Below are 19,630 nucleotides of genomic sequence, written 5' to 3'. Positions count from 1 at the left end.
CCTGGACATTTCCTACACTGCTTTCTCTGTGGAATATTCAATAGTTTATTAGTTATGAGGCAATATGTATTCCATATTCTGTCATTGGCATTGTCTGAATTTTACCCTCGGAACGTGTTTTAACACCCACTAACACACACTTTTTATCTAAAATACTCTTAAATATGATCATTTTTGAATTGTTGTCAATGTTTTGAGAGGTACATGTTCAACTTAAACTCAATTTATCTACATTTTTAAGTAATTCATTGGTCTCTTTTATTTGGAAAAATTCCAGATTTTCGTGACCCGGAAGTGTTTCTTTAATGTTGCTCACAAGATGCAGATGCTGAAACAGGGCATCCATAGGGTCTAACTGCAGCTTGCACCAGTCGCTCACGCCGCGCCCCCTGCTCACGCCAGGCCCCTTTGTTTTCTTTGCCTTCAAAATAAAAGCCCCCCCCCCCCTTTTTTTTGGCTGTACAAAAAATTTATTTCAAATTGTGTTTTTCTAAATTGTATTTTTCTAAATAAATGCCCGTTCTTTATAGTTTGGGGTGGAACTACAGAATGCAATTAAAAAACAATCAGTTCATGTTGTATTGGATTAGTTTTTGTATTTGCTAATGTATAATAAATTGAACTGCAAACAACAAAACTCTTTATTTAGAAGTAAGCAAAAACACATGACAATGTAACAATTCAACAATCTAATTCTTCTTGGTCTTAATAAGTGGATGTAAGTTATGTACTATGTGACAGTACTGTCACATAGTGGGCTGGTCACAAGAGGACTAGAAGGCTCTCTCTGGGTCCAAGCACTGAAAGAAAAATCCTCCACTGCAGTTTACATGTGATTCCAAAGGACTTTATGCTGATCAGTATCTGTACGTAGATGTAGGCCCTTTAATCCTGTGGGTATGGAAAAGTCAGACTGTCTGTATTATTATATTAACAAATGATAATCATGTACAGCTCTGGGTAGAAATCATATTGGTGCAATGCATTCAATAAACCGGATCACCAGTTGTACACACGATCTCCCCAGTGTTCAGAAATGGACTCAATATTCAGAGGATTTGAATTTTATTACACATTGAACAGGACGTTATTAAAACCAAAAAAGCATAAAGTAGACTCTCAATAGATGTTAGTTTTAACATTTTTAAAATTATACAAAAAGTTCACCCAAAGGTTGTTTAAACATATGACATCTCTTTTTTGACATAAACAATTAATTAACAGTCTGTAATAACACTGGAGAATTCAAAATTAAATCCCAAGTTTCGGTGGCCTGCAGCTTGAAAAACACCCAGCTGGCTCAGGGTTGTCTGCCAACAGGTAGTATACGTGTCCGTTCTCACTGAAAGAGAAAATAAGTAAATAAATGCAGCAAATACATATTCAATTATTTTTCCCCCACACCCCTTTGTTACACAAAAACACCTTATTTTTACCTATTGCATTTGGCGGCAAAAGTGATCGCAGTAACCTGGATGTGGGTATTCTGAGTAAACTGCTTCAAGTACACCCCTTTGTCCTGTTCCAACATATCCTGTAAAAGAAAAAGAAAAAACAGAATGATGATTATACTGACCAGTGACCACTAGACTCAGGATGTGGTCTAAGCGTAGTTATGACATCAATACTGAGTGTAATGACATAGATTCAAATCCATCCAGTGTTAAGATGTTTACCAGGTGTGCAGTTTTTGAAAAGCATTCCACATTCACGACAGGTGTCCACGGTGTACATGGTGTAGAATTATTTTCTTTAGGACTCAGAAAACCTGCTCCATGTAGTGACACCTGTGAAAAACAAATTATCAATCAAAAGTGAACATTTCCATAAGGTTAGTGAAAACACACGTGAGGTACTCAAGTATTGTATACCACAGCACCCTTTATTTAAACACTTACTGTCAAGCCACTGAAAATGTGCCCGTCTCCTGAAGGAGTCAGTGGACACAGTGTCCCTGAAGGTGGTACACACAAGAGCCAATCTTAAGTATGCCTTATCTCCTTCCTGTAGTACCACTTCATTTAGGATTTCAGAAAGCACACAAGTTGGTAACTGTAAAATACAGGTCAGGCAAAATCAAGCATAGTAAAGACAACACACTGACTACACTATTGCCTGTACAAATGGCAACAATCATAGCATAGCAGAAATATGAAAATTAACAATTATTGGTGAAAACATCTATCATAACGCATTGCCCTGATATTGATATGACTGTACTAAGGGATGTATAAGCATGAGACTCTTGCAGTGACAGGGCAATTATTGTGCATAAGGTGCTCTATAGTGTGTGTCATGGTGGTAGTGCAAATAAGTCCAATAGTGCAAGGATAAAGGGAGGTGTTGTGCCATGTTTATTGGCTAATATAGCCAGTAAACAGTGTAAGCAGTAAGTAAACATTACCTCCAATATGATGCACCTGTCATCCTTTTCTAATCGAAACCTTTTGAGGAAAATTATATTATATAAAAAAAAGAAAATTATATTATAAAAAAAAACATAAGGTTGTTTTATATATATATAAAACAACCTTATGTTTTTTTTAATGAATTAATCAAGACAGGATAAGGCCACTGGGTGTCCTCTGCCATCATCATGCTCACCTCATGTTCCCTCTTGCTGACCTTTGGGACCCTGTATATCGGCTGCAGTGAACCTTGGAGCAATGCTCTGGCCTCATTAGTCCAGTATGCAAACCTCTGTCCATGGCTTTTGAGTAAGATATTAGTAAAATAATAAAAAAAGTATTGTAGGAAGTAACATTTAGAGTTGTCTTACCCGTCAATCTGGAACCGTTCCATTAGACTAATGCACCACCATTTTCGGATGCGTGCCATGTCCCTCTAAAAGAAATAGAATATTTAAGTTGAGGAGTAATGTTCATGTTCAGTCACAAATCACTACATTATTTGTCTGCAAACCATTGGCATGTCAATTACAAAGTACAAAAAGTACAAAAAGTTATAGAGCCATGTTAAATAGTCCCACAAACAGTTATTTGATGTGTGGTTAATACTGTAGTGCAAAGTACTTTATAGATCATGCTTAGTTAGACTTCTGGAAATTGTAAACAATTAACCAAAGTCAATGTCATGTTAGGGTGGATTTAAGTTCCTCTTATACTTGCTCCTATGTGAGAAGAACAATACTGACCTCAATGAACCAAAATGGAGCCTCTGTGCTCAGGCTGAGTGCATACTGTAAAGTGTAAAAGGCAAAGATCTGTGAGGTTATTTCATTTCAGATAATAAAAAAAAACCAACAACCTTTAATCAGAGACTAAAAAGCAATTTACCATCAACATTAAGATGCCACAAGAATTTACAGTAGTTTGATGAGGGAAACCCTGCAACAATTGGGCAAAGTGTTAAATATAAAAGTTTTTGGGTCAAATCAGAAATATAGACATGTGCATCCAGGTACATACGTGGTTGGAGAGATGCACCTCAATGTCTTTGCCAAACTTAGTTGTCCACTGGCCCAGAGCAATGTGATGAGCTAAGTCACTGTCAAAATCAATCAGAAATACAAATTACACACCTTATACTTGTAATAGTATCAGAAAAATGAAGACAATTCATATTACTTGATTCCCCTAAATATTCAAAATACCATTGTATGCTATTGAAATAGACGAGTTACAATAGCCACCCACAGGGCTTAAACAAAATAAACTAACTTATATAGCCATTGAACGAGGCTAAACTTTAAAACAGCCTTTGAACGAGGCTTTACTTTCATGCTTATGGAATCCAAATACAAATCATAGTACCCTGTTGCAGATCTGTTGGTTGTGAATTTTGTTATTGGCCAAATCTGGACAATCTGTACCTGCATTTTTGGAGTACTATGAATTCTATAGGATTCCAATACTGAACAAGCCCCAGAACAGGGCTGATTGTTGTCATGTTTCGAAACCTAAAGATGGTATGGTAACAACGGTCGCCAAAGCCAAAAATATCATGCGAAGTACCTCACTCAAACACACACACACACACACTACGCTAGCATACATGTGCATACACATAGGTAATTTAAGCTAACGTTAGCATACTTTTAAAACACCCTTTTAACTATAAGCAATCGTTAACCTGAAATCAATAGCTATCGGTAGTAGCCTAATATTAATTTTAAACAAACCGTAACGGGCTAAATAACTCCATATTGCTATTATCAGTAACTTACCAGGGGCCTGTTGCACAAAACCAGGATAAGGGATTAAGTTGGGATATCCAAGTTATCCTGGATTAATTTAGCTTTGACTTGGTTGCACAAAAGCAGGCTGAATTAAACCCAGCCAAGTAACCATGGAGATTTATTCTTTGCAGCTAGCCTGCTCCAGAGCAGGCTAACAGCCAGGCTAAGATTAATCCTGGAGTCTTGTGTTAAATCAGCTGCCGCTCTGATCCGAAATAAACGTCTTTAACAGTTGTTCCGTTGTCTTCTGAATGTTTTCTACTTCATTGTTAACATGCATTACTTGTCACTATTGCTGTGACGAGTTTGATTTAAATACTACTACTGCAGTTTAGATGGTTTGTAATGGTTGATGAATTTGCAACGGGGATTTCAATGAAGTCAGTGATGAGGGCATTATATAAAGTCCCATTCACCTGTGTTTCTCCCTGCACCATGGCATGCCCATTTCTGAATGACGTTTTGGATGAAGAAGCGCTGATATTTAGACGTGCTTTCAAACGTGAGAGGGTGTTTCGGGATAGATCAGACCCTTAATCTTTTCCCGACGAGTACCTGCATGAGAGGTATCGATTTACTGGAGATGGAATCCGTTATTGTGTGGCACTGCGTTTTTTTAGAAGCGGCATGTTTGTATATGCCGTGGGACATGCCGAAATTCTAAATAAAGGCACTATTTGCCGTTGTGTCAGAAGCGTGTTTGGCACTGAAATCCTTGGCACACATCTTTATTACATTCGCTGGCCACAGAAGAATGTGTTTCATCAAAGAGATTTCTACAAGATTGCAGGTAACATGAGTTACAGATTACAAAAACGTGTTACATTACAACAGTCACAGGATATACTCAGACTATTTTGTGTTACAGCTTTCCCTAATGTCATTGGTGCGCTGGACTGCACACTGATCCGCATTAAACGCCCCTCAAGGGCCCACGAGGGAGATTGTGTCAACAGAAAATCCTTCCACAGTATCAATGTTCAGTTAAAAATTTAGTTACTGTCAACTAGCCCAAATGTATTCTGTGCATGACATGTATACTGAATAGGAAACATTGCATTGTTTCAGATGATCTGTGATGCTGCCTGCATCATTACCAATGTGGAGGCAAAGTGGCCTGGGTCCGTCCATGACTCCCGAGTTTTTAGGTCCAGTACCATTTCCCAGCGACTATCACAAGGTAGGCCACACACATTTCACTGATAAACACAATTGTGTCAAAGGTTTTACTTGTGTAGTTGTAATGATTACATTTTGTATTCTCAGGTGAATTCTCTGCCGTTCTGCTGGGAGACAAGGGTTATGCCTGTGAGACATAACTTCTCACTCCCCTTGCAGACCCTCAGACAGCAGCACAGCAAGGATACAATCTTGCCCATGCAAGAACAAGGGCCTGAATTGAGATGGCATTTGGTCTTCTCAAGTCACGATTTCAGTGTCTCCACCACCTGAGGGTCACCCCAGACAGGGCCTGTGACATTACTGTAGCCTGCACGGTCCTACATAATATTACCTGTCTGAGGAAGGAAAGGGGTCCAGCAGTGGCACCGGAGATTGAGTGGGACAATGCAGCTATATTCCCAGATGACATTATTGGCAGGCTGGTCAGAGACCAATACATTATTTCAGATGAGTGATTTCATTGTCTTATCCTTCTCCAATAAAGGATTGTTTGTGTTACTCCTTAATTAGGCCTAATGTTTTATTCGATATTATAGTAGCTTACTTTGGTTTCATAACCTCAATTTTCATCTCACCTCACTGAACTAATACCTTTGCATAGTGTAGTGTACATTCATCACACTGGGAACACCACAATGCTTCTTAAGCTTTTTATTTTAGTGCTGTCACTTGTCAGTTTGGTACTGCATCTGGATCCTGTTACATACAGATCCTTCCATCACAGGACCTCCTTGGGGGGGGGGTCTGCAGTAGTTTCTACATACCATTTGCACACCGTTAAGGCACTTACCAGCTTGCAAAATGTTTTTATATTTGATCTTTACTTGTTGCCAGGTTCTTTTTTGCCCAGTCACATTTGTTCTGTATGAACATTAATTGTAGGAAGATATTTAGACTTAGACATAGCTTCTAGAAATTTGTGCACATGGTTGTAAAACATTCTCGCATGAGAGTTTTATATTGTGCTTTTCATGTAAGGCTACTCAAAGACACATACAGAACAACCAGCACATTTAGCACACAACGAGATACAGCACTGAAACCGACACATAAAACAAGCATATTAAAAGCAATTAAAAAAGTGTACAACTTTTCTAGAAAGTAGATATTTTTAAATCCTTCCGCATTCAGTCGGTCCGCTATTGTATGCCAGGCTTTTTCTCTCAGTTTAATAACAGCCGCCGTATTTCCTTTTCTGCATATTATATGCTTTACCTCCTCATAACTTTCCATAATTAGTTGCTGCTCCTCGGGTGAAAAATATGCCGCACGCGTCTTCTCCATCTCTGAATCAGTGAATCTGTGATCGATACCGTGGTCTATTTAAGAACGCCGTGGACGTGTACTTATCCCGACTATCTACACCTGGCTTGACATAGCTTCACCTTCTCATCCTGGCTCGGCAAACGTGCAACCGATTAAGCCGCGATGAGCGGATCACGCTAAGTCAAGCTGCGCTTTTTCAGTTATCCTGGATTTCTTCATTCTACTTTTGTGCAACAGGACCCAGGTGCTTCCAGGGAGTTGTTGCCGCTATGACTCAATATGGCAATATGGTCCATCTGCGTCTTGTAAACAAACCGTACATGTCTGAAAGTCGGAAGTTGCGTGCCAGCGGGGGCGCGGCGTGAGCAGGGGGCCTGGCGTGAGCGACTGCTGCAAGCTGCAGTTGGACCCTTCTCAAACAGGGAGGAGTAAAGCATTGATTATGTGTTCCCTAGTATTTTATATAAACCAGTGTCCTCTCATTCATCAAAATTTCTTTGTAAGCTAACCTAACTGAAAACGGATCGGATCTTCGAAAATAATGGCTTACGACTACTCAAAAAATAAAGAAGAAAGACCAGAAGCCGTGAAGGCTGAAGTCAAAGGTAAGGATTCATATAATTAAATGTAGGATCTAAGTCCTTTAAAATAACTTTCACACTATATCAATACCTTTTCAACTTAGATTCCAAAGTTGCATTCCTCCGCTGGAAATACAGAATTTTCATGTTCATGTGAATAATTTTCATTTAAGTAGTGGCAATCCGAATACAGTTTCTATCATGATTTAACTAAGTGGTCTTTCAAATATATATTTTTAAAGCGTTTGTCCAGATCGCCATATCAACACTAGTATTCCGCCAGCAGCACTAACGATGACGTCATTATCGTATTGTTAATGAGGAAACCTTCAGAATAAAAGTGCCAATGTCAATACATAATTAGTTCTAAAGATAGTAAACTGTAACCATAGAAACCCCACCATCGTTTTCTAATGAATGCAAAGAGCATTTAATGGAAAAAGTATATAGGTTTTAAAAAAATAAAGAACAATATTAAAGTATAAAATGTACAGACCATTTTGTTACATATATTGCCTAGACTTTATGAAATGGAACATGGCATTCAAGAATTTCTCACTCGGGTGTGTGGAATCCATATAAAGTGTCATTTCATGGGGGAAAATAGAGGGTTGAACCAGCAAGACTTTCTTAGCAGCCCACTTCTATGGGCTCCAATGCAATATGCTATACCCAAATCTGGTTTATGCAAATTGGCTTATAACAAAATACCTAGACTATGTCAAGTGGAACATACTTACTCCATATACAGTATCCATATAAAGTTTCATTTCACGGGGGAAAGAAAAGCGTATAATTAGCAGTACCCCCCAATCTTTTGAATTGTAGTGTGTATGTTACAAATCTCTCTATATATATTAGATTCTAATAATTATTCAATGTTTTTGCTTAAAAAAATAGCTTGTCTTCTACTACAATACAGAATCTTTGTAAGGAAATAAACACATTACCATGCATTTTAATTATGGCTTTTATTTTGAAAACATAATGCTGAGTTAGTGCTGCTTGCATAATATCTTGCTGCTAGCAAAACGGTAATCAACCAGTAGCTACCGTAGTATGTGTATACTTGCCCAGAACATATCGATCTTGTCATCATCATGACATATTTAGTTTACCTTTCTTTAAAGTACACATTATGCTGTCATATATTTTATTTGTTTTAGACCTGAGGTGAATCCAAGGAATGACAAATGTCAGTGAAAGGTTATTAGATGACTAAATTATTTAAAAGTGAAATCGTGTTTAATCATTAACTTTGCCTACTATTAGCCAACAAAATGTATTTAAATATAATCAATTTTACTCTTACATTTATCATTTACTCACCCTTTATATTCTTCAACACCTCAAATTTACTATTTTCTCAGTTTAGTCATTTATCTATTTCCTTTTTTCTCATGCAACATTTCCCATTATCCTCATGTAAGATATCCCATTTTCCTCATCTCATATTATAATTGGAGGGACTAGGTAGCGAGTAGATGTGTGTGTGTGTGTATAAACAATAATACTATAATCTATTTCAGTATGTGAACTAGTTATTCCAGTTGGTTCAAATTTCAACTTGGTTGAGATCACACTAGCTCAAAGCTTTTTAAATTGGCTTGCTATCGCAATGTGCAACGCAAAGGGGTATTTGAGTGATAAGTGCAAGAAAGGAATCAAGCCAGAGAAATCCATGACTTTCAATTAAGAATAGTTTTGCTCTTTCCAAAATGACTGCACCCAGTAAAGTGGCACTAACTGCCCAAAATGACAGTGCATTGCTAACCTTCTAAGCACAATCAATTAGCTTACAGTGGGAGGTCCAATAGTTTCATTAACAGCAGTGGATGAACAGATTTTGTTTGTATGATAGTTCCCAAAATATTTCAACACTGCACTGAAGGCAAATTGGGACTTTGTTTAGAAAGCATGTACAAGAGGGATCCTCAAGTGGGACTACCAAGTTAATAAATGTTTAGCATTATTTGTTAATTTTTATCTGAGCCACAAAAGTTATTGAATGACGGCTAGTATAATTGCAAGCTAATGTTGAAACTTGTCACTTATCCTTTGCTGAGCAGTTGCGCCCTACTTTGCATTGGGCACAGTCCAAGGTCTGTGTAGAGGATTTCTCATCATATGTTTACATATGTGCCCGGAATATGTTTATGAAATATTTAACTTGCGCTTCTCACAATATCATAATACAATGCATGTCATATAATTTAATGTTGAAAATTATGTGTTAAAATAATGAAATAATATGTATATGCAGTACATTTCTCATCAACACATCAAGGAATTAATATTCAAGAGATTATTTTCCAGAAAAAATTAGACTCATTATGAAAACATTATGCATACATTTTAACACAGTATCATGAATGCTATTCCTCTCTGTGACAGTACTTCAAAGAAACAACTAGATATCATAATAAACACACGACATGAAACAATACAAATATGGAAGTATATCAGTTAGATGTAAAGGCTAATTGCATATTACCAAGTATAATTTTGTCATTTATGTAAATATATTTACATGTATAAGACATATTAAAACATTTAAAAACGGACACAATTGAATATGTAAATATATGTATTACATATATGGCCATAAATTAGCAATACATATAATACATATATTGGTATATGTTTTAAAAACATGTAGGCACATATTGAAAATATGTTTTCGAAAGATATGTCAATATATAATACTACCATGTGGTCAACAAGAGTTAATGTTAGTCCTTAAACAGAATCCATGTCCGCTGAATAACCAGGTGGATAAGGACAGGGAGAGTCAAGTGGGGCGTGGGCAGTGGCAGGAGGAATTACCAGGCAACAACTTGATCTGCAACACATTCAGGAGGACTTTAGACAGTGACAACTACGAGTCCCTTGGGTCAGGCAGTCCTGATGTGTGGTCTGTGATGGCAGTTCCATCGATCAGAACTCTGATCGATGGAAGAAGGAAGTGCCGAGACAGAAGGAAGAAGCTGTAAAAAAAAAGAAGCTGTGCAGCAGCTCCATTTATGCCTCAACACGTGTCATGTACAGTAGCATTGCATTGTCTGTCAAGATGTCCGGTTCTTTCTTTCTAACTTCCCACTCATTTAACACCTCAAAAGAGAAAATGCATGGATTTATTAAAATAGATTTCTGGATTTTCTTAAGAATCAATTTCAGCTTGTCAAAACAAGAATCCCAATTAACTGGAAAATATTTTTTTACCCAGCCATAGTCTGTGAACAGAACAGCCTTCCACTCCATTTGCAGGTGATATGTATAAAGTTTCTGCTGGATGTTAAGATAGTAGGTGGAATGCATGACTCATGATTCTTTTCTCATAGAGCTCCACTCCTGTGGAATGATCTGCCAATTAAGGTTAGAAATGCAAACTCGGTGCAAACTTTCAAGTGTCTACTAAAAACTCATCTCTACAGCACGGTTTATAATTAGGTGTTGCCTGGCCCGGGGGCGGGAAGGTGACCAGTAGGCTTGGTACTGTCCACCCTTGCTGTCTTGCCAGGTGGGCTCTCGTCGCCACTGGGATGCCCTCCCTCCAATGCCTTTCGAGGGAAGAGTCACTGGCTTGTTGTTGACTCTCTGTTGCGCACTTGTGCAATTAGGCTGTATGCTGCTAGCAATACTCTGCCCTCATTCAGGGGGGTTGCGGTTGGTGGGTGTCCCTTTGGTTGATGCCTGGCAATGTGGTTGGATTGATTTCCTGCCTGTTGGGCCCTGTCCGGGGCCTCCCCCGGGTAGGGCCACAGTTTCACTGGACCCCCCAGTCTCAGTTCCAAGGTGTTACACTGCTATATTATTGTGCTGGGGGGTATGAGGGATGTACTACTAACTTTTCTCAGTCTCCTCCAGTTTTAAATTTTAGGAGAAGATGAGGTCCTGGTCCACACCTGCGGATTACCTGGTTTGGGGGGCCCGTTGCTGTCCCTGTCCTTGTCCACCTGGTCATACTTCTGACCTAGTCTAAAATCAAATAGACTCTGGATTTAGACCAGAGAAATGTATTTATTATTCCAATTGGACTCTTAATATCTCACCCGGCACAGCCAGAAGAGGACTGGTCACCTCTCTGAGCCTGGGTCCTCTCTAGGTTTCTTCCTAAAATTCGACCTTAGGGAGTTTTTCCTAGCCACTGAAATTCAATACTACTGTTGTTTGCTCCTTGGGGTTTAAGGCCGGGTGTCTCTGTAAAGCACTTTGTGACAACTGCTGTTGTAAAAAGGGCTTTATAAATAAATTTGATTGATTGATTGATTTGATTCTTCAAACCACAATGGCATTTGTATAGGATACATGAGGGAGCTGTTGTGAATGGGAGGCCTTATAGTGATTGTTGAAATCTCATTTAAAGAAAAGCATATTTCTCAATCCTAGAGACACTTAAATTATCCTGACTGTCCTCTCTTTAGCGAGATTGTAATAAGCAAGAATGGAGCGAATCGAAACAAAATATTAGATTGGATTAGATTAACCAACTTTATTGTAATTGAACAGTACAAGTACAGTACAATGAAATGCAGTAAGCATCTAACCAGAAGTGCAAAGAGGGCAGAAAATGTACAAGTATTTACAAGGATTAAGTGTATGTATATTACAGGTGGAATATGTAGATGTGCAATGAAGGTAAATGCAGTACAAATGGCAATACTAAATGGGCAATTAAGGCAAAAAGAGGAGGGCGGAAAGTTATAAGTATTTGGTATAGTGTATGTTATGAGTGGGACAACAGTTGTTCGGGTACAAATGTCAATTTCTAAATGGCATACAAGATGAGGCAAATGAAGGAGGCAAATGAAGGAGTGCTGTAGTAGGGTAGCATGAGCAACCATGACGCAGAGACAGCAGCACTAAGGTCCTTGAGGTGGGCATGTGTAACAACTGTACAAATGCAAGTACAGTGGCAATTCTAAATGTGCATAGAGGCAAATTGAATGTGCAACTGAAATGCAGGGATAGCAGAGGTGAGGTTCCTGAGGTAGACATGTACCTGTAACCACTGAAAACACCCATTATCAGGCTTTGCAAGGCAGTGTCAGTATTACAAGGGAGTAGTGCAACAAGGACCTGAGAGGTGGTGGAGGTATGGTAAGTAATGGGTCACAGAGTTCACAGGGTTCTCTGGGTCACAGAGTTACGCAGCATTACAGTAGATAGAAAGAAACTTCCTGAACCTGCTGGTGTAAGAACGAATAGACCTGTACCACCTGCCTGATGGGAGGGCAAACTGTTTGTGGGATGGATGTGAAGGGTCCCTGATTATGCTGCGTGCCCTACACAGGCACCACTTGCACTGGAGGTCTATGATGGTTGGGAGATGGACACAAGTGATGGGCTGGGCTGTTTTCACCACCTGTTGCATGCTGCCACGGTTGTGGCCTGGGGTAGGGGTTTCCTCAAGGCGTTGACCTGGGGGTGTCACTGTCAGCTGGGTCATGGAACTGGGCACGACCGGGGTTTGCACAACCTCTTGACTAGTGAAGCTGGGGAAAAACTCAGCAGTAGAGACTACAAGATAATTATGGATTTTTTAATTTTTTTTTTACAAATGAACACTTACTACCCAAATAAATGGCTTTTGTTTGACTTTCAAGTGCCAAATACTTTTGCAAAGTTCTGTATTTAATATTATTATGTATGTTTTACCTCTCCTGCCTTCTTGGCCAGATCTCCCTCACAAGATATTCTGTTTCAATACGATTCTAAAGGTAAATTCTGTAGCTAGAATGTTGTTATACTATTGTACATCATCCTCCAAAACCTATTTATATAGGCAACCTACCAAACTGGCTGCAGGGCACGTTGTTGCGCAATGGACCAGGCATATTCACAGTGGGGGAGACCACATACAACCACTGGTTTGATGGGATGGCCCTAATGCAAAGCTTTACATTCCAAGATGGTAAGATATATGAATGTTTTGGCTTTTTCTTTTCTGATGCTATGGGCTCCATACCATCAGAAATGGCAAAGATTTTGGATCTGGTTAAACATTGCAGTCTACTAACCTGGCCAATGTCCAGAATCCTTCTGTTTCAAGTGATAGTTGAAGAATATAATTTCCCCTAGCCCAATGTCAAAAGTAATTAGGCTTACTAGCCAAGTGCTTTATGTTTTTTTTTATTACAGGTGAGGTGATTTACAGAAGTCGATATTTACGTGGAGACACATACAAAGACAACATGGCAGCCAACAGAATTGTTGTGTCTGAAATGGGGACAATGGCCTACCCTGACCCAGGCAAAAACATAATATCCAAGTAAGTTACATTTACAGTTTATCACAACAAATTCTCAGGTGCCTGGATCTCCAACCTTTTCGGGCATGAGAGCAATTTAAAAAAAGAACTGAAACCTAGCTGTTCAGTCATATTATTTGTTAAGTTGTATTTTGTTTATTCTTTAAAATCTAATTTTCATGAAGGAATTTGATTGGCTGTGTGGAGTTTGTTAATGTTTAAATCTCATCAGAAGGCCCTCCACAGCTATTGGCACCCTTGGCTAAGATATGACAATGCTATAAAAATGTAATTGTTTATTAGCTTCACTAAAAATATTAGAGATCTCTATCCTTTGTGGTAAAACTTGTGATTAGGCAGGCAAGACTAGGCGTTATGGTGGAAGATGTTCTGACTCACGATGATACAGTTAAACAATCCTGTTGTAATTATACCTGGTGCTAATTCAATGATCTCCATCTCCAGGGCGATCACCTTCCTTAACCACACAGTCCCAGACTTTACCGACAATTGTGGGAATAATTTCATCCGATATGGGAAAGATTATTATGCCACTTCTGAAACCAACTATATACGCAAAATAGACCCTATGACCCTGGAGACTCAGGACAAGGTACAATTATCACAGGACATGCTGGATGACCGTGAACATCTCTGTTTACCAGTCTCTCACGGTTTCTCTCTAGGTGGACTACCAGAAATACATTGCTGTAAACCTGGCAACATCCCATCCACATTATGATAAAGAAGGAAACACCTACAACATGGGGACTTCAATAGCAGAGAAGGGAAAGACCAAATACATATTTTTTAAGGTTCCAGCTGATTCTGCAGGAGGTATGTTTTAAGAAAAAAAAAGTATGTTACAGTTAATTACGCATAACCAAGGGATGTCACCAGTCGCCTTAATCACAGAGTCCACATGCCTGTGTGGTCAGCTCTAAAACCAAAACAAATTGAAATATTTGTTTCTGGTCAGGGCAGGTGGGGTGACCAGAAGGGGGGGTCTGCTAATTGCCCTCCGACCAGAAGACTGCCATCAATCTCTGGGGCAACATGTACAGTGGATATAAAAAGTCTAAACACCCCTGTTAAAATGCCAGGTTTTTGTGATGTAAAAGAAAGAGACAAATATAAATCATGTCAGAACTTTTTCCACTTTTAATGTGACCTATAATGTGAACAATTCAATTGAAAAACAAACTGAGATCTTCGAGGGGGAAAATGAAATTACGTTTTTCAATGTTTTTCAGAAGATGGTAAATGTTTGATCAAGATGGAAGTAAGGGTTAGACCATTAGACACATTGACTTGCTTGTTGCTCATTGCACTAAAAGCTTGTGCCAACCCAGAAAGCGTGAGTCAAATTCAGGGGCCGTATTCACAAAACATCTTAAGGCTGAAAGAAGTTCCCAACTTTCTGATTTAGGATAAACTTTTAAAACAACGGGTGTGTCAGTCCTATTTTTGTCAGTCCTATTTTGGCAATCCGCCTCGTAATTATGATAACATTTTAGAAACACTGAATGATACTGAGCTTTTAAAAAGGTATCGTGAGGGTGTCATGGTCACAGTAGAGCTAGTCAGGGGGTGTAGTCAATTCACCAACAGAAACTAAATAACACAGAAGGTCAAGGTTGTGACAACTCTACACTACTTGGCAACAGGGAAAATGCAGCTATGCAGCGCAGATGAACTGCGTATATCTCAGTCATGTGTCGGTAGAATTTTGTCAAACAACCAATGCCCTCTCCAGACACTACATCATCTGACAATTCATACTACAAAGAAACAAAGCCAACTTCATGGCCATAGCTGGACCACCTGGTGTAGTTGGTGCTATAGTTGGAACACATTGCACAAATTATTGCACCATCAAAAGATTAACACACATTTGTTTACAAGCTGCCAGATTAAGATTGGCGATTTAAGAAAATAATCTTGTTGTTAGCTACACACTGCACCGAAGGAGACTCATTGTTCCTTGTGCTTACTTCTACCATCCAATCTTTCCTACAACCAACATTGAGGAAAAAGTCATTGCTGTGTCTGGATTTCCTGAGCCATATAAACAACCTACGTTGATAACAAAAATGTATTTGCATACAACCACAAGTGGCAAGCAAACAGCGAAACAAGTACTGTAAAGGCACACGACAAGCCAAAATGTGAATGGACACGCCCAGTGAGCTAATCAGAAAACGTGAGAAGCAATCACTAGTAAAAGTCAACAAGAGTGAGAAAAGTGTATTTCTTGCGCATGCACAAAACTGGTCATACACACAGCATTCCCTGCTGAGAAGGCAGTGTGAACGGGATAATCGGCAATTAGAACAAGGTGCTACTGTAATTGTTCTCGCATCTGAGGGTAAACCAAGCACCTAATTGTGGCCGAGCCTTTAGTGATTCCTTTTTTATCATTAATAAGAGTCGGAAATGGTTATCTTGTGATTATTATTTTGTTCATATTCTCTTTATTTCAGAAACGGCTAAGGCTTCTCCAGCCATAAAAAGCCTTGAGGTGATTTGCTCAGTACCGTGCCGCTCCCTTCTTAGCCCCAGCTACTACCATAGCTTTGGCATGACTGACAACTACTTCATCTTCATTGAGCAGCCGTTCAAACTAGACATCCTCAAGATGGCCACGGCATACATGAGAAGGGTTAACTGGGCTAGCTGTTTGAAGTTTTTCCCCAAAGAAAATGTAACTTATAGTATTCATTCTCTTTGGCAATATATCCAATATTTGAGTTCAGCGAAATTGGGATCATGTTTTTACTTCATTCAGTGCAAATGACATTCCTTCTTTGTGTTTCAACTCTGATAGACCCTGATTCACGTGATCGACAAAAAGACAGGCAAAGAAGTGGACATAAAGTATTACACAAATGCAATGGTGGTATACCATCATGTGAATGCTTTTGAAGAGGATGGTCATGTCATCTTTGATGTTATCGCCTATGAAGACCACAGCTTGTACAACATGTTCTACCTGAATGTATTAAAGGAACAATCAACCTCCTTTACAATGTGTGTGCCAAAGTGCAAAAGGTTTGCCCTTCCTGTACAGACTGACTCGGTAAAGTTTTATGACTGATGACCATCTTAATATATAACTATTGCCCTGGAATAATGAATAGTCAATTGTTTCTATAAAGTAATGTTGTCATTTTGTCAACTGTTTCTGAAGACATTAGATGTTGGCGAAGATTTGGTGAAACTCAAATACACAACAGCCAGTGCTGTCAAAGACAAAGATGGGAAACTACTCTGCCAGCCAGAGGTGCTGTGTGAAAGTAAGACTCCAACAATACTTTCATTCGTGTACCATATAGATACTCATATAAGTCCAACATCTTATTAATCAATGTACTTTTTCTATTATTATTATTCCAATATATATCTACAGGTGTGGAACTTCCCAGGATCAATTATGACTTCAATGGCAGGAAGTACAGATTTGTCTACATGACTTGTGTTGCAATGTCTGCAGTGGCAACCGAGGTGAAAGTTACAGTATAATTCATACCTTTCTGAACATAACCTCTTGAGCTGCTTATCTCATCTTTTGTCAACTATACCTAACTGTTATAAACAGATAATGAAATTTGACACTGAGACAAAGGAAATTACTAAATGGAGAGAGGACAACTGTTGGCCATCGGAACCTGTGTTTATTCCAAGACCCAACGGAGAAGGAGAGGATGATGGTGAGATTGCTTTTTTTCCCTAGATATGTCAAAGACCAGTACAGTCTTTGTAATTTAGCAGTTGAGTTTGGTTGTTAGTGGGAGGGGCTGTGTATGGAGTTAAGGGGAGTGGGGCAAGGTTGCTACGTGCATGTGTTTGTTTCTTTTTTGTTCCCTTTTCATAGCTTTTATTCATTTCTTCTAGTTGCTTTTGTGTGTTCTATATGTTTAATCTTATGTTTAATCTTCATTTCAAAATGTTATTGTTTACTTTATTTTATTTACTGGACTAGGCCTAGTTTTAAAGCCAGTTTCAAAATTGAATAGCCAGACATTCACATGCTAAAGATGTAATCATTGTATACGTGTCTGTAGCATATTGCAGCTATTATAGTTTAAAAAAATATTATATCCTATGCCAAGGTTTGGTCTTGACATCGGTCATCAACTCCAGTCCAGGCGAATCTGGATTCATCTTGGTGCTGGACGCAAAGTCTTTCAAGGAGGTCGCTCGAGCATATGTGAATTCAGAGCTCTACATGGACATGCATGGATACTTCATCCCAAAAGCAAATTAATGTGGCTAAAGGATATATGGAATAATGATGGAAATAGCCCACTACCTCCCACATAGAAACAGACAATGGAAAACAATAAGGATAATCTTAAATACTGACCAGTATACTATGGACTAATCCAGAACTGTACTGTACCTCAAGTGACTCCATGATGGATGAAAATCCTCAGGATTTTTTGAACTATTGAACAACTACCAATTCTAATCTACTACAATGGCATATAACATTTTACATTTACATTTTGTATAAAATGATTGGTGTGTAGTATTGGCTATATAAGAATTGTATTCATATCTTTATTGTATTTTTATGTAATGTATGACGATTGCAGAGGACATTTATTGTTATAAAATGATTGTAAGGCATCATTATCTCTTGCTTCCTGACAAACAAAGTGTCAGTACCAAAGTATAAGGTGTGTCTATTGAAGTGAGCATGCACGTATGCATCACTACAATATGAACAAATGCTTAATGTTTAGATGTTTTCATGCATGATCATTATGCAGTTAAAATTTTGTAATTAAAATCTCATTTACTTTTTAGATGTCTTTTTCTTTTTAATTGTCCACTATTATCATAAGGAATAGGCTATGGGTAAATAAAAAATGCCAATATGAATATAATTTCGGGTCTTATATTATGCCATTTTCAAACATTTTAAGATATTGTTTTGGGTCAGTTTTTTCCCCCCATACAAAATGTAAATTTTCCTGCCGCAGTTGTACAGTGACAGTTTAAACTGCCACCATGCAGTGGTGGCCAACTAGATAGAATACAGACCAGCTCTCAGGGAAGGACGTTGGATGTCTGAACTGTAAGGATAACACTGAATCCATCTCTTCTCAATACATGTGTGCACATTTGTTAGACAGGCGTGATCCATACAGACTGAAGGAACTGACATGTCATGTATAATCCCTATCAAACCAGGTGGCAAAATGTGATGCGTTTTTTTTGTGCATTTCATTAATCATTTTTTCCATAAGGAATTTTCAGATTTCTTCATATAAGGTGGTTTAAGCCTATGTAGAGGACATCTTTTTGTAGAGAATAAGTAGCCATGTATTACTTCTAAATTCATATTCATTATATTCATCATTTGTGTATTCGTTTCATAATGAACACCAATAAGCCTATGTAATAATTGTATTTTGTTTATTGATTAAAAACCTGCTAAACTGCTATTCAAAACCCAGTGTAATAAATGGACAGTGTTAACTTACCTTAGACAGTACACTAATGCCTTGATAAGGAAAATCCTTTAATCAGCATGCCCTTTTGCTGACTTAAGGCTTTTTGTTGAAACAGCAACAATAAGAAGTTAGAGCAACACATGGTTTTCTGCTGTTTGTCTTGCTCCTGTGAGAATAAATTGGAATAATCAACTGAGAATATTCTTGTGAGTTTATTTTTCCTTGTCATTTTTCTTTAAAAGTGGACTTTTCCACATCAACATGAAACACAGATCTTATTTGAAGTATATCTAAAATTCCTCTATGGAAAAATATAGGAACACAAAGAGATGTTTTTCCGGTATTGCATGGTTTTATGGGGATTATAAGACTCTGTACTACTATTATAGTCAATTTATAGATTGTACAGTGGATATAAAGTCTATACACCCCTGTGAAAATGCCAGGTTTTTATGATGTAAAAGAATGAGACAAAGATAAATCATGTCAGAACTTTTTCCACTTTTAATGTGACCTATAATGTGAACAATTCAATTGAAAAACAAAGTGAAATCTTCGAGGGGGAAAATTAAAAATTAAAACCTTACAATAATCTGGTTGCATAAATTCACCTTTCGTGCTGAAAGGTGAACTTCCTCTTCATCTTGGGTTTTGGCAGATATCGGCCTCTTTTTGGCCCCACTCCTGTGTG

At 38.3% G+C, this 19,630-nt stretch overlaps 2 protein-coding genes across 5 annotated transcripts; one reads left to right on the top strand and one right to left on the bottom strand.

The window, feature by feature from the left end:
* Positions 1-1,048: 1,048 nt before the first annotated feature.
* Positions 1,049-6,804, bottom strand: LOC106024738. 2 transcript variants are annotated; one of them, XM_034287465.1, is made up of 9 exons: positions 6,596-6,804; positions 3,429-3,507; positions 3,297-3,347; positions 3,155-3,199; positions 2,780-2,844; positions 2,605-2,710; positions 1,677-1,787; positions 1,437-1,534; positions 1,049-1,342 (listed from the first exon to the last, which is right to left on the bottom strand). In XM_034287465.1, the coding sequence occupies exons 1-9, from the start codon at positions 6,601-6,603 to the stop codon at positions 1,252-1,254; spliced, it is 654 nt and encodes a 217-aa protein (XP_034143356.1). In that variant the 5' UTR covers positions 6,604-6,804; the 3' UTR covers positions 1,049-1,251. The 2 variants fall into 2 exon arrangements, with proteins under 2 accessions (XP_034143356.1, XP_034143357.1); XM_034287466.1 differs by lacking the exon at positions 6,596-6,804 and having other exon boundaries at positions 3,297-3,322; positions 3,453-3,490.
* A 95-nt stretch (positions 6,805-6,899) lies between these two features.
* bco1 (beta-carotene oxygenase 1) lies at positions 6,900-19,138 on the top strand. 3 transcript variants are annotated; one of them, XM_020051267.2, is made up of 12 exons: positions 6,901-7,251; positions 12,521-12,610; positions 13,013-13,141; positions 13,369-13,498; positions 13,943-14,090; positions 14,164-14,314; positions 15,961-16,181; positions 16,305-16,556; positions 16,668-16,773; positions 16,887-16,981; positions 17,076-17,187; positions 17,590-19,138. In XM_020051267.2, the coding sequence occupies exons 3-12, from the start codon at positions 13,108-13,110 to the stop codon at positions 17,742-17,744; spliced, it is 1,404 nt and encodes a 467-aa protein (XP_019906826.2). In that variant the 5' UTR covers positions 6,901-7,251; positions 12,521-12,610; positions 13,013-13,107; the 3' UTR covers positions 17,745-19,138. The 3 variants fall into 3 exon arrangements, with proteins under 3 accessions (XP_010867110.2, XP_019906826.2, XP_034143347.1); XM_010868808.4 differs by lacking the exon at positions 12,521-12,610 and having other exon boundaries at positions 6,900-7,251; XM_034287456.1 differs by lacking the exon at positions 6,901-7,251 and having other exon boundaries at positions 12,243-12,610.
* The last annotated feature ends 492 nt before the right edge of the window (positions 19,139-19,630 follow it).

Source organism: Esox lucius, chromosome 2 (genome assembly GCF_011004845.1).
Source record: "Esox lucius isolate fEsoLuc1 chromosome 2, fEsoLuc1.pri, whole genome shotgun sequence".
In the NCBI taxonomy this organism is placed as follows: Eukaryota; Metazoa; Chordata; class Actinopteri; order Esociformes; family Esocidae; genus Esox; species Esox lucius.
Note: the sequence above shows the minus strand (reverse complement) of the source record. Positions and strands in the feature narration are given on the sequence as shown.

Coding starts and splice junctions, on each gene's coding strand:
- LOC106024738 (XM_034287465.1), bottom strand. Junction 3,200..3,296: donor GTGGCATCTTAATGTTGATG/GTAAATTGCTTT, acceptor TACACTTTACAG/TATGCACTCAGCCTGAGCAC. Junction 2,711..2,779: donor GAACGGTTCCAGATTGACGG/GTAAGACAACTC, acceptor CTTACTCAAAAG/CCATGGACAGAGGTTTGCAT.
- bco1 (XM_010868808.4), top strand. CDS start 7,188: ATGGCTTACGACTACTCAAAAAATAAAGAAGAAAGACCAGAAGCCGTG. Junction 16,982..17,075: donor TGTCTGCAGTGGCAACCGAG/GTGAAAGTTACA, acceptor TGTTATAAACAG/ATAATGAAATTTGACACTGA. Junction 17,188..17,589: donor CGGAGAAGGAGAGGATGATG/GTGAGATTGCTT, acceptor TCCTATGCCAAG/GTTTGGTCTTGACATCGGTC.